Genomic DNA, 25,277 nt, shown 5'->3' with positions numbered 1-25,277 from the left:
GTATAACTTAGTCTAGCAAAACCACAGAAATTTAGTCTGGATCACCACTTCCTGATGTATCTTCCCCCGCTAGCTGTCATCCTGGGGTGTTTCTATGAACTCAACTCCACATGGGCTATAAAGTTTAGGAATCTGGGAACACCAGAAAATATGAGTGGCTTCTCTCATTGGGACCATCTCAGATCCCAGGCTTATCCAAAGAATGGGTGGAAAATGAAGCCAGAACCAAAAAAGCTTTTGCAAGATGCTTGTGACAAAACCTTAGCTATACATATGAAGGCTTTGTATAGAAGTACATCCTGAAATGGGTAACTATGGATCACCATACCTTGGTCTTTGTTCAACAGTGAGAACGTCAGACACCAATCAGACTCAGAGGTGTTTTGCCTCTTGGAGGGTTTTTTTCTTTCGTTTCAGGAAAGAGCTTAGTTCTGTTCCCCATAGCATGCCTTTATTGCTATTTAATCCTCCCCATTCCTTTTCCAACTTACCCTACCAGTTCCAACAGGATTAGCATTCAGGGAGAAAAAACAAAAACAAAAAACGGAATCACTTGCAGAATTTAATTTCTTAAAATGACTTTACACTTTTCAAATAACACTGTATGGCTACTTTAATGGGTGCTCTGAGTTCCTACTGATATTTCTTCTTTCAAAGACTGCATTTCAAGAAATTGTTCTTCTAATCTTTAGTACAGAGTGATTTGGACGTATTCCTAGGGAAGGACTAGAGCGTGTTCTGTGTGAACAGGTCTATAGTTGTAACACCTGAAGAGTATGTGCTCTGGTTCTGCTCTGCTCAGCCCTTCCACATTCCTGGTGTCATCCTGACACAGTAGGACTTGTTGGGACGTGAAACTGTCAGGTATCAGTATGTAATTTACATGTTGTTTTGACAGAGAACTACTCTCCGCTAGATTTTTATCTTGTTCAATGAAGAGAGTCAGCCCAGCAGTCATGTAATAGGAGGAGGTAACTTTGTATTCTGGTTAGGGGCTTCCTAGGTGGCTCAGACCGTAAAGAATCTGCCTGCAGTTCAGGAAACCCAGGAGAATATCAGGAAGGTCCCCTGGAGAAGGGAATAGCAACCCACTCCAGTGTTCTTGTCTGGAGAATTCTATGGACAGAGGAGCCTGGTGGACTACAGTCCATGGGGTCACAAAGAGTCAGGCACAACCGAGCGACTAACACACACACACACACACAACTTTGTATTCTAGCTAGGGGACTCTCTAGCACTGCAACAATGAGAGAAATTGTCAAAAACTCCTGAATGAATGCATAGAAGGGGTACATCCAAGTAAGCCAAGATATCTGAACTCAAATTTTGGTTTACAGTTGGTTTTTGTTTAATTCAATTTTTGAAGGAAAAAAGTATGCAGGGTTATGAGAGCTTTGAAAACATAACCTCAAGATTTTTAGATTTACTCTTTAAGGTTTCTCTGAAATGTCATGAGCATATAGTTACTTGATTGAGATCTTTTGAAAAAATATTATTTAATAAATCTGCTCTTATTTCTTTTTAGGTCAGTCTCGATTCTCGAGTTAGAGAGGTGATCAATAGAAATCTGTTGGATCCTAATCCTCACATGTATGAAGATGCCCAACTCCAGATATATACCTTAATGCACAGAGATTCTTTCCCCAGGTTTTTGAACTCTCAAATTTATAAGTCATTTGTTGAAAGTACTGCCAGCTCTACTTCTGAATCTTAATTTTTATTAAAGAAAATCATTTTGGAGGGCTGCGATGAGAAATAAAAGTAGTTACGTAACACCTGAAACTGAGTTCCTGGAGAACTACAGTTTAGCAATCCTCAGGCTACTGTGAAAATACAACCATATGGTCTTTGGCTCCATTTTTATCAAGGTTTATTCGTGGTTACTTTGGAGAAAATACCACATAAAACAATGAATTGCCAAATTAAGTTTATTTCGTTGAACACGCATTCATTCTACTTGCAAGCAAACTGTATTTGTAGTCCTATGAACAGTCTCCTAGTGTGCCCAGAGACTGCATGTGCCAAGTAAACCCGCTTCATTTGCCATTTAGTTTTCACAACACTTAAATCCAAATGGCATAACTTATATCTGTATTTAAGGACTTTTGTGCAATATGGTCTTATAGAAATAATTGCCCCAAAGTTGGCTGTGGTTTGCATTTTTAAATATACTCTAAGACAGAAAAAGCCAATTTTAAAATTGTAACTCTGATAGTCAACATGCTATATACTATGTTCAGTACACTAACTTTGAAGCCAATATTTCTGTACATGAAAAAAGAGCTATTTATCTCTGTTTGTTGGAAAATCCTCATGGGGAATTCCTCTGGTTGTTCACTGCCAAAACTGTGGCATTTTCATTACAGAAGAGTTTGCTATGTAAAAAATAATATATACATATATATATGAGGAAAAAAGAAAAAAGCACAAAACAATTTGAAGATATTCTATCTCAATGACAAATCAAAGAGTGATATTGTTTTTAGTTGTAATAGAAGAAAATGAATCTATGTATATATCAGATGTCCAATACTGTAATTAATTTATTAAAGACTGGGTCTCCAGTTTTAAAATGGTTGCATAAAGTATGTACTTTAGCAAGAAAAAAAAAGCTTGATAACTTAGTTTTGGAATATAAAGAAAAGATTTAATAAAGGAATGCCTATATGTAGCATCTTAAAACTTTGGATGAATAGCATCTGGACTGTGGCATATTTTCGTTGAAAGTGAAATCCAGTAAAAGCTAAGGTTTTTAACGAAGAAAAGTTTTATAGGGGTTCTTTAGAAGATAATTCTCTACTTCAGACCTTAACTGTTTTCACGTAGTATCTTAAAAATAACTTATTTAAAATATGTTAAAACCAAACTATTAATTCTCATCCCTAATTGAAAGGCAGAACAGTGCTCAAATGTTTTAGCTGCCATATTATTTTTTTATAAGTACCACTAAATCTTTTAAGACAAAAAATACTTGCCTGACCTTGGCATGTACTTTTGACATTCAAGGAAACAGTATCCTGTCGTGCACACACAGACAACAGTGTCATATTTATATCAAAGTGTTACATTTGAATATTAATATCCCCTGGAGGCTATTTTTTTAATCTTAAACTTAATAAGTATAATATTGAGTAACCTAAAATGAAAGTTTTAAAAATATTTATATCCACTAAGAATACTGGCCTTATATTAAGGATGATATTAAAATTATAAGTTTCCTTTGTCATTTTTTAACTACCTCTCATTTTTTTAATTTATTAAACTTTTTTTAAGAAAAACAAGTTTGGGGTTTTCTTTTTAAAATTTACTTTACTTGAAAGGTTGGCATCGTAATTTTCTTTTTCCATAAAGTTAAACATTTCAAGAATTTTTTTATGTGAATTTGATTTTCTAATTTGTATAGCATTCAGGAGATATGATTAAAAGGGCTATAATCTTCCCTATGCAAATATTTTAACTGTTGCAGTGTTTGACAAAATGGGATTAAAAAAAAAAACGTTTGCAGAGTAGAAAACAAAGCGTTCTGTTTACACTGGCGTTGCTGACTATCCTACCGTATTCAGCACTTTTAAATACATTCTTTATGAAAATGTAGTTAAAATATAAGATAGAAAATATTTATAATAAACATTTCTTTTAACAAATGCCTGTTTTTGTCTGAAAGTGTTAGTGTTAAGACATGCTTTATCCATGTCAATTAAATATTTACTGTTTGAATAATAGTTTTCAGTAACATAGTGGGAAAAGAGAGCTATGAAGATGTTTACAAAAAGTCATATTTTTTTCCTAACGAGTGAAGAAAAACCTAAAAGAATCATCACTTCTATCGTGAAGTTTATTGTTCCTAAACTATTTTTTTCTTGATTAGAGTTGAGTTTGTTATGCTACAATGATGTATACACATATATGTTATAATATCACATTTGTTCCTGTGTTTGAGGCACAATGTATGGTATACATGACTAGAAAATATGTAATATACTAAGATACACCGCATGAATCAAATTTTTTAAGTGTAGACTTTATATTCTTGTTGTTACTATATATGATGGTGACCTGCTAGTCATAAGTTATCTTTATAAGATACTTTGGACTATTAGATGAATTGTCTGTTTGACAATACTTTTAATATTTTACCAAATGTAAAAGATAGGGCCCTTATAAAGAGTCCTAATCTCTAACCCGGGGCATTTGTAGAATACAGATTTTGAAGCTGATATACCCTTTTGAAACCTGACTAGAAATGTGTTGAGAATGAGTCTAGGGTAGATTTACACATCAAATATCGATAACCACACTATGTGAGGACCTCTGTGCTAAATTCCTATTTTCAGGGGAGGGGAGAGCAACTCTTTTAATTTCAAAATGTTTTAAGTGTATCTAACAGTATGTCTATGTATCTGCAACTCTACCAATTTTTAAGGTATGGTGTAATTCTTTCTGTTTTAATTACAGAGCTATAATAAACAAACAAACAAACAAAAAAGCCCTCAACTGGTGTCTATGCTACCATTCCAAGAGCACAATATTTGTTTTGGTAGAGTTTGATTTTTTTCTAGAGAGTAAGTTCCTCCCTGAGGAAAAATTAGCACTTTAGAAGGTACACTTCATGTTTTACATTACCAAGATATCTTTGTATACTGTTAGAATCTGCTAATGTACACAGAAAGAGGTTAATGCTCTTTAAATAATGCCTAAGTTCAGATGTGTCTATAATGGAAAGAAAAGTAGAGGATATAGGTCATATGTAAATATACATATATATTTATATAAATTGGAGACATCTGTTCAGAGATGCATTTTGAACTTAGATCACATTAAAAATGAATGGATGATGCTTCTTTACTTTGAATAATTGTTATTACGTTACCCAAAGGTAATACAGATATCCCAACAGTGTTACAGGGCAGCTCTAAGCTCAGTAGGTGCACTGGCAAAAGAACAATAGCAAAACACAATTTTGATATCAACACTATGAAGTGCAAAAGTTAAGACCGTAATGTGGTCACTTTTTTTAATCTTAAAATATGTACATAAGATGACCAGTTGATATTTGGTCATATGCATGGGGTGTTTATTAGTATCCTTTCATGCTGCCTAGGTTGTTAGTGTGGAATGAAATGTGTATCATGTATTTACCTGAGAGTTCAGTTTTGCAAAAGGACTATAGAAATAGGTAAATAGTATTTATTTATTAGGGGCAAAAATACACTTTCACCCCATTAAGCTGATTTAAAATAATACCTGATTCTTATTTTTGAATGTATCCTTTTTTTTCTATACACTTTTAACTTATATTGAAGAAATATGTCATATTGTAGTTGTAACAAACTACATTTACAAAATGGCAATATACCAGATGCTTTGAGGAAGAAGTATGCAAGGAAGAAATTTAAAATACAGTCAGAAAATACAAAATAAGCCACCTAAAAAGTCTATGGATAGGGCCCTATCAAACACAAGCTTTGAAAACTTTGCATTAGATGGCAAATTATTTTGAAAAGTGGGAAAGATATTTCTAGAATTGTTTTTTTACCTGTATTTATACTGACACTTTATGACCTTAGTTTTCAAAATATAACTTGCAAACACTTTGTATGCCCTTTTCAGTTTTTTGTTTTTAATCTCTGACCAATATAAAATGTTTGTTCTTCTGAGAAAACAATCCATAAAAAGTTTAGTTATTACAACTGCAAATATTTACCAGTGAAACTGATATCAAAAACTTGTTTCAGATCTTCCTTGCAGCACTCTTAGTAGTATCCTTGGAACACACAACAATCCACAGAGGGATACATTTTCTTTCCAAATACCAGTCTTTAGTTATACATTTGTCTTCCAGTTATACTTCTGTCTCATGTGACCTTGGGCAAATCATTTATCCTCTCTGAACCTGTTTCTTTCTCTTCAAATGAAGAATATAAAAATTTACAGGATTGCCATGAGAATGAATTAAACATAGAATGAAGTGTTACATATTATTATATCAAAGTTCTCTAGCTCAGTAATTCCCATTTCAAGAATGAATGCATTAAGTGCCTTCAATGCACTTGCCAAGATTTTTTTGAAACTGTACTTTAAAAATCTGATTGAATTATTCATTCAAAAAATACGATCAAGCTCATTTTAAGACAGAAGAATATATGAATATGTCTTTGCTTTGTTCAATAATGTGATTCAAAATCACTGTTCTCAGTTCACCAACATCATACTCAATCTACAAACAAGAAATGTTTCTTTCAATGACACACACACAGATATATTTAGATGTGTATATGCAGATGTGTGAGTGGGTGTATAATATTGTAGGTTTAAATCGAAGTTTAAGAGAAATCATTTGAAAATTTAAATTCCACAGGAAATAAACATTCCCAAGCATAGGAAGAATTTTTCAGTTAATCTGCCAAGTATATATGTAGGAGTCAGAGCTAAAACCCAAGTTAAAAAAGATAGCCAGTAGAAAACATTGACACTGCCATGGAATAGAAAGCATGCTTTTTACTATTAAGGTAGTATGATTTTTAAAATAAGTTTATCACGAAAGTAAGAGAATAAAAGGTAGTTGTGTGTTCATAAAATTTTTTATTAAACTTTTTATTTTAGAATAGTTTTAGATTTACAGAAAAAGTGAAAAGATAGTACAGATAGGATCCATACATGTCACAGCCATGAAACATTTGTCACAATAAATGAACCGATACATGGATGTTCAGTCACAAAGTCCCGTCCAATTCTTTGCAACCCCAGAGACTGTAACCCACCACTCCTCTGTCCATGGGATTTTTTTCAGGCAAGACTATTGGAGTAGGTTGCCATTTCCTTCTCCAGTGAACCAATATCAATGCATTATTAAGTCCATACTTTATTCAGATTCCTTTGCTGTTGTTCGGTTGCTCAGTCATGTCCGACTCTCTGAGACACCATGGACTGCAGCATGCCAGGTTTCCCTGCCCTTCTTTGCTTTTCATAATTTTTTTTTTTTCCTGTTCCAGGATTTTGTTCAAGATATGGTATTACATTTAGTCATCATGTTACCCTCTTAGCTATGATGTTTTCTCAAATTTCTCTTGTTTTTGATAACCCTGGCAGTACTGAGGAGTTACAGGCCTAGTATTTTGTAAGATGTCCCTCAACTGGAATTTTTCTGATCGTTTTCCCATGAATAGACAGGTGTTATTAGATTTTGGAGGAAAGACCACAGAAGTGCCATTCATATCACACCATATCAAAGGTACATACCATCATCAACATGACTTATTGTTGATGTTGAACATCATCGTCTGACTGAGGTAGTGTCTGTTAGATTTTTCCACTGTAAAGTGATACGTTTTTTAAGAGGGTATTTTGGAGGTAGATTTACTGGACATTTACACTGACATAATACTCAGAGCAGATTCCTCAGCACTGCTATTAGTTTCCACTAAATGACTGCTAACAAACATTATGAAGAAAATATAATGAACTGGAAATTGATATAGGAAAGTAAAACTCCAAAATAGTGTTAACTTGAATATTCACTTAATGGGGGTGAAAGTGAATTTCTTCTCTTGAATTACATGTATAATTACCTTAATCCTCTACGTCTCTTGGGTAGTGAAGATTTTAGTCTTACTGTCTTAAAAGGTAATCTCAATTGATGGTCATTTTGGTGAGTACTTTTCTATATTGCTTTTCACTGAACAATGAACACCGAATACTGGAATAATGTAAGACTTGATTTTTTCCGTCTTGCTTTAACCTATTTGTCATAAATACAGTGTTTCTTGTATATGATTTTAAGATGTTTGCTAAATATTAAAAATAATTTCAATGTGTTCGATTCTTGTAAAATTTATCATATTGAACATGTGTAAATTTTTGCTATGTTCATTGTACTTAATAATCTATATCCATATTTTGGAGTTGATCAATATTTATTAGTGGACCATAAAGAAGTTTTGAATGCATGAATATAACTTGAGATACCATGCTTGGTTATTTTGAAATGCCAAAATAACTGTAGGTACTTATAAATTGAATAGATAATCCAGATTATTTTTCCTCTAAATTAAGTTGTTTTGGGTTTTTATTCCTCCTTCCTTGAATCTATTTTATTATTTTTACCTATGTACAATAAGACTTCCTGAAAATGCTAGAATTTTCAACATATAATAGAAGTTGAGCATGACAATAATGTAAGAAAATTCAGAAATCTCAAACGGTATAGATCTTTGACTTTTCAAAGTAAATCAAACTACAGCTGTTTTCATTTGACTACACTGTGGACACCCATGGATATTACTGTAAAACACACATGCATTACACACTGACTTTTTTTAAATGTTTTGAATTAATAAAGAATTCACCCATGTATCCTTAGACAAGTCACTGTTTCCTCATTGGTGTCACATTACAGGAGTAAAGGTACACTTATTTATATTACTTAAATTGCTTACACATCTGAGGGAAAATAATTTCTGGCTGGATTCTTTACATTATTTTACAAGGTTATTGCTTATTACATTTTTGCACCTTTGCACCTTTTATAAGTAATGAAGTATGTTCATGAAATGACTTGTTTTAAAAATTCAGCTGAGAGTTCGGAGTCAAGTAGCTCCCCCCAATTCTGTGCTTAAAACAATATTCAGAGTTGAGTTTAGACTTGAGAAATACCTGTTCCTAAAAGAGATGTAGATAACCTCATCAGTCCTGTTCTATACTCGGATTTGAATTTAAGATTCGATTTCAATCACTACTTTAAAGCAAGACAATTTTGTAAAAGTAGTGTGGCTTTAATTCACATACAAAATGAAAGAAGATTTGAGTTAGTGGAAGCTTCTAAGTAGCCAAACATATTTCTGTTTTATATTGTTTGGAGAGTGATCTCATTCCTCTACTTCACTTTGCATTTGTATGTAGAGTACAGAAATGAATACAGCAGAGGCAATGCAAGCGCATTTTATAAGAATTTTATACTTAACAATTTTGATTAGATGACTTAAGTAAGGATGACTGAACCTTGCAGAGGACTCCTGTATTTTTATATTTAAAAAATAAATAAATGAGAAACTTTTTCAGTATGTCAGGTCTCTGTACAGTAAGTAAGCCCTGCTCAAACTAGTTAGGTGGTGAGAGTTCCCCAATTGAGAGTTCAGCTGTAGCGTCCCCAGGCCTCTCTGGGTTGTATTATACTCTCCTATATATTCTTCTTGGAGAAGGAAATGGCAATCCACTCCAGCACTCTTGCCTGGAAAATCCCATGGACGGAGGAGCCTGATAGGCTACAGTCCATGGGGTCGCAAAGAGTCGGACACGACTGAGCGACTTCACTTCATACATTCTTATGGTGGTCTATGAAGAGGTCTTTAAAAATTCAAAAGCATTACACGAATAAACTTCAGTATTCTGGGCACTAATCCACCGTGTCAAATTGGCGGGCGGGGCCCCCGGAGGCGGGGCTGTCAAGGCTTTGCTTGGCAGTGGTTAGCAGCAAACAGGAAACGAATGGCTCAACGTCTTTAAAAAGTAGCCGACTAACAAGGGATAAGTGAGACTAGGCAGGAGAATCGGTGTGGAAGCAAGTCGTTTAAAGGCTATGTAAATTAAGTGGCAGATAAAGGGCAGGAAAGTAGATTTTGCTAAATCACTCGGTAACTGGTCTTCGAATCCACTTGTCACGTCCCATTAATACGAGCCTTCAGATCAGATCAGATCAGTCGCTCAGTCAGGTCCGACTCTTTGCGACCCCATGAATCGAGCCTTAACCACCGTCGAAAGGAGAAACAGGAGAACGAGAAATGGAAGAGGAGTAAACACACATACACACACTGATGGCCATTCTACAATTCGCCTTTGGGGACGACAGTCCAGACTGACATCTGTACTGTGATCTCAGCTCCTGTAGTTGACACTGTACGGCCCTCCAGCGCGGTACTTGAAAGCTTCACTGAGTACCTGAGAAGCAATCTTGACGTCAGAAAGCGTAATAACAATCTATGCCTTTCCCCTTCCGGCCCAATACTCCGCCCCGGCTCGTTACAGGAGGCGTTTCTGACCTACTCTTTAGAGGAGGAGCCCGAGGTCTCTCAGACCCGCCCCTATCGCTTTTAGCTCTGCATCTCAACTTCCGGCCTCCGCGAATACTACGGCGTTTAATAATGCATGACCGGAAGTTCCCAACCAGGCTTCCTGGAAGCCCCTTTAAACTGGCGCATGAGTTGGGCGGAGCTCGGATAGGCCTCGCCCCTGTGTCCGAGCCGCGCGGTATCGCGAGATTTGCTCTGTCCGGAACTTCCGGGTCTTGTTTGCCATGGTGGTCTGGCTGTAGTTATGCGCCCCAGGTTAGTTTGGAACGTTTTTCGGGGCTTTTGGGCCCGCCGGGGTGTTGTCCCGGCCTGCCGACACCTAAGCTGCAGTAACCTGCCCCTGGAGGAGCTGTTCGCCCGCGGCGGAGCTCTGCGGACCTTCCTCGAGCGCCAGGTAGGCTCTGAAGCCCAGTTTCAGGTCAGGCGGCCTGAGCTGGTGGCGGTGGCCAAACTTCTGAGCGACAAGGAGCAGGAGCTGCAGGAGACCCAGCACCTGCTTCATGGTAAGGGCCTGGCCTAGGGCAGCGGGATTCACAACGGAGTCTTGACTCTTCATTTGCCCTTTGCACTAAGCCGCCGGTCACGTCTCCACACACTCTGATTTTGAACTTTTTACTCAGTTGCAGCTCTTTATGGTTTACACCAAAGGTCAAGACATTATTATGTTAGTTCTGGTCCCATCCTCTTCTTGTGCTCTCTTGACAGTGCTGTACGCCCTTTTACAAAACTTAAGTTGACTTTAATTGGTTGCGTATTTAATGGCAGGAGATGAGCTCACCGAAGACAAGGCCCTATTCCTGTTAAGGAGTCGAGAGCATTGTTTCTCAGTGTGGTAGAGCGGCCACCCACAAAAGTGACAGAAAAAATGCGTGCTAAGTAAACCCAGACTGGAACTCTGAGACCTAGAACATGCGGCGGTTTTAACAAGCTTGCCAAGTGATTCTTGCCCATTCGAATCTGGATGGGGCTCAAGTTACTTAATTTGCACAAATTCCTGGGGATGCCTAGTGGCTGGCCTGTGGCCAGCCAAAGGAAAGGTTCTAGAGAGGGTCACAGTCTACTGAAGCAAGAAAATTAATTCTGATACAGCTGATAAGTGAGAACATAGATCAGTAAAGACCTGGGAGAGCAAGGAGAACTTGGAAGGAGAAAGGCTTGTACAAGTATAAAGGCCCAACCTTAGATGATATAATAATAGTTTAACTTTAATCGATCCTTTGCCTCCTCTAGGCTTTGCTTTTCTTTGTCTATTAACTCATCCAGTTCACATAATAAACTATGAAGTAGGTTCTTTTAGCCTCATGCAACAGAAGAGGAACTTGAGATACAAAGAGAACATAGCTCTGCCCAGGTTAAACTACTCTTAAGGAGTAGAGCTTGAATAGGACTGACTCCAAATCTCATGCTCTTAATCACTGCATTCTGCATTAACTGAGGAAGGGGTAGGTTTGGGGAGGCGAGGGGTAGGGGGGAGGGTGGGGTTAACCATTTTGTAAGAGGGCTCAAATACTAACCTGCAAAGTTTGGTTTCATCCTTTTGGCAGAAGGAAGCCAGCAGAAGCTTTTGGGTTGGGAGTGAATAATAGGAATAGCTTTGTTGCTTAGGAACTTTGATGGGAGGCAGTTGAGAAGCAATCTGGAACAGGACTAAAGATGCCATGGAAGACAGAAGGCTAATGCAACTGTATAGTTGAGACTTAAGGAGAGTCTAAATTAAGTGATTTAAGAGAAGAAGCTGCCCAGAGTGTTAAAGAAAAAAAAAATTAGAAGTATTTTTTTAGGGGAAAATTAAATCAGTTTCATAAGCCAAGCTTCAAGTCCCCGTAGCAGCCACAAAGCCTTAATATAAAAAAAAAAAATTATATTCAATACATGTTGAAATTGATAGTGTTTGGGGGACCTGAATTAAATAAAATGAAGTATTTAAGTTAGATTATGTCTACACCCTAGTTCCAGTCTTCTTCATCTTAACCGGAACACTACATTTCAGAACTAATAAGGCCTCTTAGAAGTCATCCACCTCAGATCTTTCATTTACTCTTGAGATTACTGACATTCAGAGACGTTAGGAGAGATGTTCTAAGAGAACCTTAGTGGTTGAACTGGGGCTCTAATTCACTTTTGCTTTTTTTAATGAAGCACATTTTTCCATTTCACCAAATCTCATAACCCATTCTTACCAAAATAATATCCTGCCATGTCACCAACACTCCCTGTATTTGTTTATCTCAATTTGCTGCTGCTGTTATCTCTCATTGAGTTAATCCTTTTTTCCTTTATTCTGCGCATCTCTAAAACAAAAAATTGCTTCTGCATGCTGTTATTTTAATATTTAACCACATAATGTTTTAGGCTGTTATTTTTTGTGAGCTTTTCTCCCCTAGAATAATATAAAGAAACTAAAATGATTGAAAATCCTGCCTTGAGGGCAAGTGTTACATGTTATTCCCAGTTCCCAGCATAATTGGTTCTTAGTAAATGAATAAGACATTCCAGCCAATACAGAGTTTGATCTTTCAACAGAGATAACAAACTGTAATAGCTAATACAATTTCCGCTTCTCTCCGTTTTATAGGTTGCATGTTGTCCATCAGATAGAGGAAAGAGGAGGTATATTTTGTAAGGTAAAAGTGAAAACTAGATGAAATAAGAACTAGAGTAAAGCCTGAAAGAGAAGAAGAGTACTTCTTGTAGGTACTCTGTGAATATCAGGCAGGGTCTAAATGTTTAGGTGGATACTTTTATATTAAGCGTTTCCTAATAAGACAATAAATAACTTTCTACTTTTTAACTCAGTTTTGGCTTTACTAATGGTGCCTTATTTTCCCCTCTGATCTAACTCACTCAGTGCATTCATTCGTTATTGTAGAGTCTTAAGTCTGAAAACTAAAAGCATATTTGTTAATATGAATAGTTGGGGGAGGAAGAATTATAGAAAAGTTGAGTAGCTTCTTTGTATTTTCCCATAGAGATTATTTTTATTTTTAGCTTCTACCCTTCTCATCAGGAAAAAAGTTTTTGTTTTTTAACTGCATGCTCATAAAAACTAGTGCATAAAGTGCTATAAATTAATGACAGTTATTAAAAAAGGGTAATTGTTATATTTCCCTTCAGCAGTGACAAAACTTTTACCTTGAACTCTGTCAGCTATTTAATACTAATTAAGGAAAACTCAACCTGCTGCCTTTTTTTCTTAGACGAAAATGAGGACTTAAGGAAACTTGCCGAAAATGAAATAACTTCATGTGAAAAAGAAATAGCTCAATTAAAGCATCAGGTATGGCATTTGTGCAAAGAATAAAGCATTCTGCTATCACTTCCATTATATTTTACTATAACTTTATAAAAGCAAGTCAAGAACTAATCAGCATGCTAGTATTTACAATTATAAACCTGGTTTTTAAAGCAGAAAAAGCATACTCCCTGTAGCTCTGTTTTTATCATACTAAAAGGATTGTAGAAATCTGAAAGAAAGATGAATGTCACATTAATAGAATTTTCCAAGAAGGCAATGAAATGTTGATAATATGTTTTCTCTCTTTTGTTTTTTAAGAGAGGTGAGGGTGGGGGTAGACATGAGTAGAAGAGACTGTGGAGCAATGATAGGTGGAAGCAGGAATATTTCTTTATCTTTTTGTCTTTGACACTCTTATAGAGTGCCAGCCTGGACTAGGCCCCTTAGGATTTTGAAAACAGAATTGCATTTATATCTAAGAGTATTGGCTTTATATCTAGGAGAACTGCAAAAGAACATATTAAGTTAGATGAAAAATCATGAAATTAGATCCATTGTTAATTCTGTAAAGCAGAGCTTTAAGGTTTACAGCAGTTATCTCTAGAAATATAAGTGAAAGAACATGATAAAGTGAGGACGGAGCTTGGAACTGGGATGCTTAACATAGAAATTCTCTCTCTTTACCTAAGTGTGGAACTTAACCAAAAATTAATTTCCGCACCACCTACTCTAGAAGAAAAGTTCCACAATAAATTGAAAAGCTTCAGGTAACTTGGCTTCTACTCTATAAACTTTCTGTGAGGTAGAAGAATGCGTGTATTAACGGTTTCTATTTGTTGGCTAGTAATTCACAGGTGTAAATTGCGTCGTGCTAGTTCAGGATGTGAATGGGCACATTCTTTTGGCACAGGCTAGAGCTACGGGAAAGCAGGAGAACAAGGCCAGCTCCTGGCCAGCACACCTTGGCGATGCTTCAGAACTCAGGGAGACTTGGGTTCAAGTTCTAGCCCTTCCACTTTCTAGTTGTAGGGTATTGGCCAACTAGGGTTAAACTTATTAGTTAAGTTAAACTTGAGAAACTTAGTTTTCACATCTTAAGGTGGAGCTGTTAATAGTACCTGCCCAAGATGTATTAAGAATTAAAATACATAAAGTCCTTAGCAGAGTGCCTCTCTATTAAAGAACCATTTTTATAAATGTTGGCGGCTTTTCTTTCTTGATCCACCTCATCTGAGAAGTCTGTCTTCTATTGTGTCTGTGTCTAACACACACTGAAGTGTGAAACATACAATTTTAGTGGAAGGAAGACTGACTTAGGCACAAGGATCTGAGTTCCAGTAACTGACACTTTGCTTTTTAATTCATCATTGCACTCTGTTAATCTCATTTTCTTTGACTTGTAAAATGAGAGTATTGGACCAGATCATCTCTTAAGAGCCTCTCCAGTTCCAAAATTGCAAATGTCTCTTCCATATTAAAGAAGCTTAGGAAAAATACAAATGCAATCTGAGTGTTCTTTTCCTGCCATAGTAGGCTATAAATCTCCAAGGATTGCTTCTTATGCTTGCTACACACAATACAGTATCCTTTTCACAGCAAGGACTTAATCATTAACTGAATAGAGAACTAATATACATGAACACCAAAAAGAAATAAACTTGTAAGTTTTAGCTGAACCTTATAGCATTTGTAATGTAGTTATAACATTAATATTTTTAGAAGTTATGCATTGTATGGTCTAGTTGGCAAGATGGTTGAATAGTAATCAGCAATATTAAGGTATTTGCTTAGAGAAACTTTTTTAAGTAAATTAAATATTTAAAATTCTGTATCTAATCACTGAGCTCTTTTTCAAATATTTTAAATCTTAATTATAGGAGGGGTGATATTTTTTATTTGCAGATTATCTTACTTTTGGTTCCCTCAGAAGAAACAGATAAAAATGATTTGATCCTGGAGGTAACTGCAGGAGTTGGGGGTCAGGAGGCAATGTTGTTTACCTCAGAGATATTTGATATGTATCAGCAGTATGCTGCATTTAAAAGATGGCATTTTGAAACCCTGGAATATTTTCCAAGTGAAATAGGTCAGTAAACTGTTTGGTTTGTTTTGAGAAAAGCATAGATTTTATTTATTTATGTGTATTTTAGGGAAAAGGGTTGGAAAGACCATGATTAAGCTTTATAATTTTTGTGTAAGGAGGATTAAGTAGTTTTATGCTTATCATTTACTTAATAATTGTTGCTGTTCAGTTGCTAAGTCGTGTCCAACTCTTTGCGACCCCATGAACTGCAGCATGCCAGTCTTCCCTGACCTTCACTATCTCCCAGAGTTTGCTCAAACTTAATAATGTTGAATGCAGAAATATTACCAGTTTTGAAATGGCCTATAAAATACTTGTCATTCAGTGGCTAATGGTTTTTTATAAGTAGTCCTTCAGGGTGTTACTGAGTCAGTTTATTGACACCATAAATGCTTTATGTTTAATAATTATAGACAATAAAGATACTAAAACACTGAATATCATAGACTTGCTAAAGGCTTTCAATGTTTCACAGTTGATGTGTTTATATAAGTTTGTAGCTCTTTTAATTATATTTAAAGATGGTAGAAGTGATGGTCAGCTATTTATAATTGGCAGGAATAACAAACGTCTTTCACCAATGTTTTCAAGGTGGCCTTAGACATGCATCTGCCAGCATTGGGGGTTCAGAAGCCTATAAGCACATGAAGTTTGAAGGAGGTGTGCACAGAGTCCAGAGAGTGCCCAAGACAGAGAAGCAAGGCCGCATCCACACCAGCACCATGACTGTAGCCATCCTACCCCAGCCCACTGAGGTGAGGCACCATAGCCCCGCTCCCGGGAGTCCTAGCCCAGCACAGCACCTTGCCCCCAAGTAACACTCACCTCACTGAACTGAGTATCTCCTTTTCTTATTTGACTGTCATCTTGTCTTTGAATTCATTTTTCAAATATATTATCGCAGTCCAATAGGTATGATTTTAACAATAAATGATAAGAATTAAGGATATATAAGTGAACTTAAGGGCTTCCCTAGTGGTTCAGTGGTAAAGAACCCACCTGCCAATGCTGGAGATGTGGGTTCAATTCCTGGATTGGAAAGATCCCCTGGAGAAGGAAATGGCAACCCACTCCTGTATTCTTGCCTGGGAAATCCCATGGACAGAGGAGCTGGGAGGGCTGCAGTCCACGGGGTTGCAAGTTGAACACGTTCAGTTCAGTTCAGTTCAGTTGCTCAGTCGTGTCCGACTCTTCGCGACCCCATGGACTACAGCATGCCAGGTTTCCCTGTCCATCACCAACTCCCGGAGATTACTCAAACTCATGTCCATTGAGTTGATGATACCATCCAACCATCTCATCCTCTGTCGTCCCTTCTCCTCCTGCCTTCCATCTTTCCCAGCATCAGTGTCTTTTCAAATGAGTCAGTTCTTTGCATCAGGTGGCCAAAGGATTGGAGCTTCAGCTTCAACATCTGTCCTTCCAATGAATATTCAGGACTGATTTCCTTTAGGATTGACTGGTTGGATCTCCTTGCAGTCCAGGGGACTCTCAAGAGTCTTCTCCAACACCATTGTTCAGAAAAAGCATCAATTCTTCAGTGCTCGGCTTTCTTTATAGTTCAACTCTCACATCCATACATGACTACTGGAAAAACCATAGCTTTGACTAGATGGACCTTTGTTGGCCAGGTAATGTCTCTGCTTTTTAATATGCTGTCTAGGTTGGTCATAGCTTTTCTACCAAGGAGCAAGTGTCTTTTAAATTCATGGCTGCACTTGCCATCTGCAGTAATTTTGGAGCCAAAAAAAATAAAGTCTGTCACTGTTTCCATTGTTCCCCATCTAATTTGCTATGAAGTGATGGGACTGGATGCCATGATAATAGTTTTCTGAATGTTGAGTTTTAAGTCAACTTTTTCACTCTGCTCTTTCACTTTCATCGAGAGGCTCTTTATCTTTAGTTCTTCACTTTCTCCCATAAGGGTGGTGTCATCTGCATATCTGAGGTTATTGATATTTCTCCCAGCAATCTTGATTCCAGCTTGTGTTTCATCCAGCCTGGCATTTCCCATGATGTACTCTGCATGGAAGTTAAATAAGCAGGGTGACAGTATAGAGCCTTGACATACTCCTTTCCCTAGTTGGAACCAGTCTGTTGTTCCATGTCCAGTTCTAACTATTTCTTCTTGACCTGCATTTAGATTTCTCAGGAGGCAAGTCAGGTGGTCTGGTGTTCCCATCTCTTTAAGAATTTTCAAGTTTGTTGTGATCCACACAGCCAAAGCTTTTGGCGTAGTCAATAAAGCAGAAGTAGATGTCTTTCTGGAACTCTTGCTTTTTCGATGATCCAGCGGATGTTGGCAATTTGATCTCTGGTTCCTCTGCCTTTTCTAAATCCAGCTTGAACATCTGGAAGTTCACGGTTCACGTACTGTTGAAGCCTGACTTGGAGAATTTTGAGCATTACTTTGCTAGCATGTGAGATGAGTGCAATTGTGCCATAGTTTGAGCATTGTTTGGCATTGCCTTTCTTTGGAATTGGAATGAAAACTGACCTTTTCCAGTCCTGCAGCCACTGCTGAGTTTTTCAAATTTGCTGGCATATTGAGTGAAGCACTTTCACAGCATCATCTTTTAGGATTTGAAATAGCTGAACTGGAATTCCATCACCTCCACTAGCTTTGTTCATAATGATGCTTCCTAAGGCCCACTTGACTGCACGTTCCAGGATGTCTGACTCTAGGTGAGTGATCACACCATCATGGTTATCTGGGTCATCAAAATCTTTTTTGTATAGTTCTTCTATGTATTCTTGCCTCCTCGTCTTAATATCTTCTGCTTCTGTTAGTCCATACCATTTCTGTCTTCTATTGTGTCCATCTTTGCATGACTTGGTGACTAAACAACAACAAAGTCATATGATGTTGCATTGTCTATTTTTCTCCACTGCTAAGCTTACAGCAGGTATTTTGAGACCATATAAAGGAGAAACAATATTAAATAGAGTTTACGAGCTGCTTGCCTTTATGGCGACTCGCTTTGTGTGACTTGTTCCCAGAATATCAATAGCAAGAATCCTGTTTTAATAAAGGGTAACTACTTTACAGAATTGTGAGTTTATAATCCAGTCATATTAAAATAGTAACATCGCTACATTGTACACAATGAGTATACTTTATTTTCACCAGCAAATTCTCAGTCTATATATTTTTAAGTAGCTTAGTTGGGGAGTTATATTTTGCTTACATCACTTACACTGAAAAGTGATGGGAAATTTGTAACTTCTTTTTTAGAATGAAATAAGCACGTGAGAAGGAAGCTTGAGGATTTCTGTTTATTACTTTTTAGAAAGTCTGTATTACTGTCTAATAGGGTACATGGAGTTCCTTTCTTTAGTCTAATTTCTGTAGGAAATCTAGGTGAGGAACAGGATAGTTAAGGGAGAGAGGGAAGCAGGATAAATAGCAAAAGCAACCCTTGATACTAGTCACTTTGGCTTAAGCATCTTGGAGATAGAGATTTTCAGGAAAAGATGGAGACTGAGGTCCATGTATCATCTCATTTAATTCTTCCTAGCAACAGTAATGGCACCCCACTCCAGTACTCTTGCCTGGAAAATCCCATGGATGGAGGAGCCTGGTGGGCCACAGTCCATGCGGTCGCTAAGAGTCGGACACGACTGAGCGACTTCACTTTCACTTTTCACTCTCATGCATTGGAGAAGGAAATGGCAACCCACTCCAGTGTTCTTGCCTTGAGAATCCCAGGGACGGGGAAGCCTGGTGGGCTGCCGTCTGTGGGGTCGCACGGAGTTGGACACGACTGAAGCGACTTAGCAGCAGCAGCAACAGTAAAGACAAAGAAGGCAATGGCACCCCATTCCAGTACTCTTGCCTGGAAAATCCCATGGACGGAGGAGCCTGGTAGGCTGCAGTCCATGGGGTTGCTAAGAGTCAGACACGACTGAGCGACTTCACTTTGACTTTTCACTTTCATGCATTGGAGAAGGAAATGGCAACCCACACCAGTGTTCTTGCCTTGAGAATCCCAGGGACGGGTGAGCCTGGTGGGCTGCCATCTATGGGGTCACACAGGGTCGGACACGACTGAAGTGACTTAGCAGCAGCAGCAGCAACAGTTAAGAGGTACATAGGGAGACCTAGAAGGCCTGTGAATGATAAGATGCCTGCTGCTAGAGTTGTGGACATCTCACAGAGTGGGTATAGTTCATGCAAGAGCTTTTTAAATGCAGTGCTTTGGATGGTGACTGCCAGGACAGAGCATTATGCTGATATCAGATCCAGTGTATTTGTGAATTGAATCTGTATCCTTGACTTCTTGGTATTAGCCATTTCCATTCATCTCTGCTCTGCCTCTAAGTATGTTTAAGTCCTCCTGTATTTAATATGAAACAAAATAAAACCTTCCTGTAGTGTTTTAGCATCTTTTTTTTTTCCTCCACTAAAGTCTTTTTGAACTCAGAAATCATTTTAGTGATTATATTCACATTTCTATTAATAGCTGAGATCTGCCATTGGTAATAAGAGGGTAGTTTACAGAGAAGTCTAGTTTTTGAGGATTAGGGAGGTTTTGTTTTTATTTTGCATTATATTTTGATACTTATCCACTGTGTGCATGCTAAGACACTTTAGTCGCTTTGTGACCCTGTGGACTGTAGCCCATCAGGCTCCTCTGTCCATGGGATTCTCCAGGCAAGAATACTGGATTGTGTTACCATTTCCTTCTCCAGGGGATCTTCCTGTCCCAGGGATTGAACCTGCGTCTCTTATGTCTCCTGCACTGGCAGGCGGCTTTACCACTAGTGCCACCTGGTAAGCCCCACTCTTCAAATAAGACAAGTCTTTAAAAAAATGGTATCCTTCCAATTATTTTCTCTTCTTAAAATTAAACCTTCCAAATCTCATACAAATATTTTTTATGACATGCATTTTTATAAATAATGCTCTTTGAACAGATCACACATGTAATTTTCAAAACTCCCAACTTTTCTCTTACGTATAGATTAACCTGGTGATTAATCCTAAGGATTTGAGGATTGATACTAAGCGAGCCAGTGGAGCCGGGGGGCAGCATGTGAACACCACAGACAGTGCTGTCCGGATCGTTCATCTCCCAACGGGTGCGTGGTTCCTTCTTCAACATGAAAATCAAACTCTGAATGACTTTTCCTCTGAAACAGATCTTCAGTTACCAGCAACGTATAGGCTACTAGGAACTGTTTATTTTCAACACTTGATTTATCTAGATTCCTTAGCTGAAACTCTGTAGGATAATTACAAAGGCAGGAAGAGGGAAAGATCCGTGCCCAGGAAATTTCCACATTAGTGATTATATCACTAATTATAAAAAGAATCCTCACAGTGAAGTAATATCATGGGTGATCCCTTATAAGAAAATGCTCTAAATCACCAGTTTTTAGTGTGTTTTGGAGAGAGGAGAAAATGAATTCCTTTGAGAAAATGAAAACTTGGACTGTTTACCCAGAAACATGCTTATATGCAAAGTTTTGCATGCAATTTCAGGGGCTTCTTTCCATTAAGTCCATCTGCAGACATCTGGGGGTTCTGTCCTGATTATAGTGTTAGACAGTGGAGCTGTAATTTTTCTTAAGTCTTTAGAATTGTGTTAGATAGAACTACATGTGTTTTTACAAGTGTTGCTCCAGTGACTTACATGTGAAAAAGAGCACAAGGATAGGAAACCTCAATCTTCCTATAAATGATCTCAGATAGGCATAATTCCCATGGTTGGTAGTGCTTGCTGGGAGTGTTTGGTTGATTTTTTCTCTTTTTTTTTAAATGAGAAAATTCTCATGTTAAACTTTAAGATGATGTTTTATGTAACACATAGTATATAAACAGGAATAAAAATATTAATAGTGATTATCTCTGGTAATAACATTAACTTTTATAGTTCAGTTTGTATAATGAGTAGTTACTACTTTTTGAAAAAAATTGTGGTGACTAGGTAAAAGTACCAGAAAATAATCCATATTAAATGACTAATGCTTACTCTTCAGTATGTATGCTTTCAGTATATAAATATTTTGAGCTGTAAGTCCAATTTTCAGTTTTCTAATAACTGTAAAATTATCTGTTCTGTGTATCGGATCAGATCAGTCGCTCAGTCATGTCCGACTCTTTGAGACCCCATGAATCGAAGCACGCCAGGCCTCCCTGTCCATCACCAACTCCCAGAGTTCACTGAGACTCACGTCCATCGAGTCAGTGATGCCATCCAGCCATCTCATCCTCTGTCGTCACCTTCTCCTCCTGCCCCCAATCCCTCTCAGCATCAGAGTCTTTTCCAATGAGTCAACTCTTCGCATGAGGTGGCCAAAGCACTGGAGTTTCAGCTTTAGCATCAGTCCTTCGAAAGAAATCCCAGGGCTGATCTCTTTCAGAATGGACTGGTTGGATCTCCTTGCAGTCCAAGGGACTCTCAAGAGTCTTCTCCAACACCACAGTTCAAAAGCATCAATTCTTTGGCACTCAGCCTTCTTCACAGTCCAACGCTCACATCCATACATGACCACTGGAAAAACCATAGCCTTGACTAGATGGATGTTTGTTGGCAAAGTAATGTCTCTGCTTTTGAATATGCTATCTAGGTTGGTCATAACTTTCCTTCCAAGGAGTAAGCGTCTATTAATTTCATGGCTGCAGTCACCATCTGCAGTGATTTTGGAGCCCAGAAAAATAAAGTCTGACACTGTCTCCACTGTTTCCCCATCTATTTCCCATGAAGTGGTGAGACCGGATGCCATGATCTTCGTTTTCTGAATGTTGAGCTTTAAGCCAACTTTTTCACTCTCCACTTTCACTTTCATCAAGAGGCTTTTGAGTTCCTCTTCACTTTCTGCCATAAGGGTGGTGTCATCTGCATATCTGAGGTTATTGATATTTCTCCCGGCAATCTTGATTCCAGCTTGTGTTTCTTCCAGTCCAGCATTTCTCATGATTTACTCTGCATATAAGTTAAATAAACAGGGTGGCAGTATACAGCCTTGACGAACTTTTCCTATTTGGAACCAGTCTGTTGTTCCATGTCCAGTTCTAACTGTTGCTTCCTGAACTGCATACAAATTTCTCAAGAGGCAGATCAGGTGGTCTGGTATTCCCATCTCTTTCAGAATTTTCCACAGTTTATTGTGATCCACACAGTCAAAGGCTTTGGCATAGTCAATAAAGCAGAAATAGATGTTTTTCTGGAACTCTCTTGCTTTTTCCATGATCCAGCAGATGTTGGCAATTTGATGTCTGGTTCCTCTGCCTTTTCTAAAACCAGCTTGAACATCAGGAAGTTCACGGTTCACATAATGCTGAAGCCTGGCTTGGAGAATTTTGAGCATTACTTTACTAGCGTGTGAGATGAGTGCAATTGTGCGGTAGTTTGAGCATTCTTTGGCATTACCTTTCTTTGGGATTGGAATGAAAACTGACCTTTTCCAGTCCTGTGGCCACTGCTGAGTTTTCCAAATTTGCTGGCATATTGCATGCAGCACTTTCACAGCATCATCTTTCAAGATTTGGAATAGCTCGACTGGAATTCCATCACCTCCACTAGCTTTGTTCGTAGTGATGCTTTCTAAGGCCCACTTGACTTCACATTCCAGGATGTCTGGCTCTAGGTCAGTGATCACACCATTGTGTTTATCTGGATCGTGAAGATCTTTTTTGTTCAGTTCTTCTGTGTATTCTTGCCACCTCTTCTTAATATCTTCTGCTTCTGTTAGGTCCATACCATTTCTTTCCTTTATTGAGCTCATCTTTGCATGAAATCTTCCTTTGGTATCTCTGATTTTCTTGAAGAGATCCCTAGTCTTTCCCATTCTGTTGTTTTCCTCTATTTCTTTGCATTGATCGCTGAAGAAGGCTCTCTTATCTCTTCTTGCTGTTCTTTGGAACTCTGCATTCAGATGTTTATATCTTTGCTTTTCTCCTTTGCTTTTCACTTCTCTTCTTTTCACAGCTATTTGTAAGGCCTCCCCAGACAGCCATTTTCCTTTTTTAATATTAGAGTCTTATTTTTTCCCTTCATAAAGGAAGAAGGAAAAGGAGTATTCCTTGATAATACGTGAAGAAGATGTTTCTATTAAAACTCTTTTAATTCTCATAACACTATTCAGGTATTGTTTCCGAATGCCAGCAAGAAAGATCTCAACTGAAAAATAAAGAAATGGCTATGAAAAAGTTACGTGCAAAACTGTACAGCCTGCAGCTAGAAGAAGAAACAAGTAAACGATACAATGCTAGAAAGATTCAGGTAAAACTGAATTTTTTAAATGCTTTGAAAAGATAAAAATAGTTTTAGATTACCCAGTTTTAATATGTGTTAAAATTATTTCATTGTATTTGTCAAAGTTAAAGTATAATTCATGTCATTGAACCAAGGGCTTGTTTTATAGTAATCTTATTACACATTTATACTGTTTTTGTATTCAAAAGTATCTTTCTCAGGATTTTCAGCAAAGTTATCTTAGGAAGATATACCGAATTCCCATTCATTTTGAATCCTTTTAAAATTATGGAAGAAAGTTGGAAAGGACATTGAACTTACCTTCTTCCTGTTTGGCAGTTGATTTTATAATTACAGAGCCCTTCTATTAACTCCTTTATTATGGAGAATTGATCACTTTGTCATCACTGATGATAACCAGATCAATTCACAGAGATTATATATATTTAGCTACCATTTTTGGATATCAACTCTGTGCCAGGCTGTATGTGTACATTATCAGTGTTAGTAGGTATTATCTGTATTTTATAAATGGGGAAACTAAAGTTTAAAGTTGAAGTAAATTACTTGAAGTTATAAAGTAAAAAAAAATGGCAGAGAGGATTCAAAATTCAAGTACTAAGCTGTCTGACTTTTCAAGCCTATGTTCTTTTTTCTGTATCAAGTGCCCATGTTAAATTTGAGAATTCAAAATGTTTAAAATATGGTTTTTAACATTGTGTTTCAAATTATAAACCAAGAGCTTAATCTCTAGGTAAATTAACTTTGTAGGTTTAGTTGCCCTGATTTTAACTATCTTGTATTCTTTTTTTTTCTTTTAATATGTAGATTGGCACAAAAGGAAGGTCAGAGAAAATAAGAACATATAATTTTCCACAGAACCGAGTCACAGATCACAGAATAAACAAGTCACTTCATGATCTTGAAACTTTTATGCAAGGAGAGTACCTACTGGATGAACTTGTACAGTCATTGAAGGACTATGCTAATTATGAATCTTTAGTAGAAATTATTGCCAAAGAAGTTTAAGTTGATTTGTTACTAAAGATTTGTATAGCTTATGAAAATTCTGTTATAGCAAATCAGGTTGTGTATATACAGTATTCTCTTGAAACACATGAGTTAACACAGTTGAGAATAACATTTTTAATAAACAGCTAACTTATATATGTCTCTGAACGTATTAAGTGAAAAAACATATAATCATGACTCTGGCTGAATATTTTGAACTCTTCCTTACAAGAAGTAGACAAAAGAGAATAGTCCTTTGTTTTATGTAAAGTATTTAATGAATGATCAGAAATTTGGTTTGACTCTCAAGGGAAAACATGAAATGATAAGACTGACTTCAGAGGATGGAGGCCTGAGAGGGAAGGAAAGCCCAGGAACGTCTACTTGAGGCTGCACAGCTGTCAAAGACCTCTTGGTGTTCAGAGCAACACCAATAAATCATGTGCTTGATAAACAGACCCTCACTGTTCTCCCATGGTGTGTGTGCTCCTTCACTTCAAAAAGTATTAATAAATCCAACCTGTAACTGCAGAAAAGAAATAGGACATGACAGTTAGCCTATAAAAAAGTGAGAGAAGCTGGAAATGCTGGCTCAAGAATATTCTGAAAACATAAACTCCAGGATGACAATTATGAAGAGCTCTACCCAGTAGATAATGAATAAATGTTAAATTTATGGTAGT

General features: G+C 37.3%; 2 protein-coding genes across 9 annotated transcripts in view; both read left to right on the top strand.

Moving 5' to 3' along the window:
* The window catches only part of RGS17 (regulator of G protein signaling 17), a 103,262-nt gene extending 95,215 nt beyond the window's left edge, over nucleotides 1-8,047 (top strand). For 4 of the 6 annotated variants that reach the window (XM_024996440.2, XM_024996439.2, XM_024996437.2 and 1 more), the window contains one exon: nucleotides 1,526-8,047. In XM_024996440.2, the coding sequence (XP_024852208.1) occupies nucleotides 1,526-1,714 (189 nt within the window). In that variant the 3' untranslated portion in view covers nucleotides 1,715-8,047. 6 annotated transcript variants of the gene reach the window in all.
* A 2,220-nt stretch (nucleotides 8,048-10,267) lies between these two features.
* MTRF1L (mitochondrial translation release factor 1 like) lies at nucleotides 10,268-24,750 on the top strand. 3 transcript variants are annotated; one of them, NM_001046378.1, is given in 7 exon segments: nucleotides 10,268-10,567; nucleotides 13,262-13,341; nucleotides 15,202-15,385; nucleotides 15,974-16,137; nucleotides 20,347-20,464; nucleotides 23,474-23,610; nucleotides 24,412-24,750. In NM_001046378.1, coding segments are annotated over 7 exon segments (1,143 nt in total). In that variant the 5' UTR covers nucleotides 10,268-10,308; the 3' UTR covers nucleotides 24,613-24,750.
* Nucleotides 24,751-25,277: the final 527 nt, after the last annotated feature.

This window comes from Bos taurus, chromosome 9 (genome assembly GCF_002263795.3).
Source record: "Bos taurus isolate L1 Dominette 01449 registration number 42190680 breed Hereford chromosome 9, ARS-UCD2.0, whole genome shotgun sequence".
Lineage (NCBI taxonomy): Eukaryota > Metazoa > Chordata > Mammalia > Artiodactyla > Bovidae > Bos > Bos taurus.
The sequence above is the reverse complement of the archived record's forward strand: the minus strand, read 5'-3'. Positions and strand labels throughout refer to the sequence as shown.

Bases quoted from the DNA above. Each gene is read 5' to 3' on its own strand.
- MTRF1L (XM_010808695.4), top strand. From the start codon at position 10,309: ATGCGCCCCAGGTTAGTTTGGAACGTTTTTCGGGGCTTTTGGGCCCGC. The intron at 10,568-15,973 runs GTAAGGGCCTGG...AATGTTTTCAAG, and splicing joins GACCCAGCACCTGCTTCATG to GTGGCCTTAGACATGCATCT. The intron at 16,138-20,346 runs GTGAGGCACCAT...TCTTACGTATAG, and splicing joins TCCTACCCCAGCCCACTGAG to ATTAACCTGGTGATTAATCC.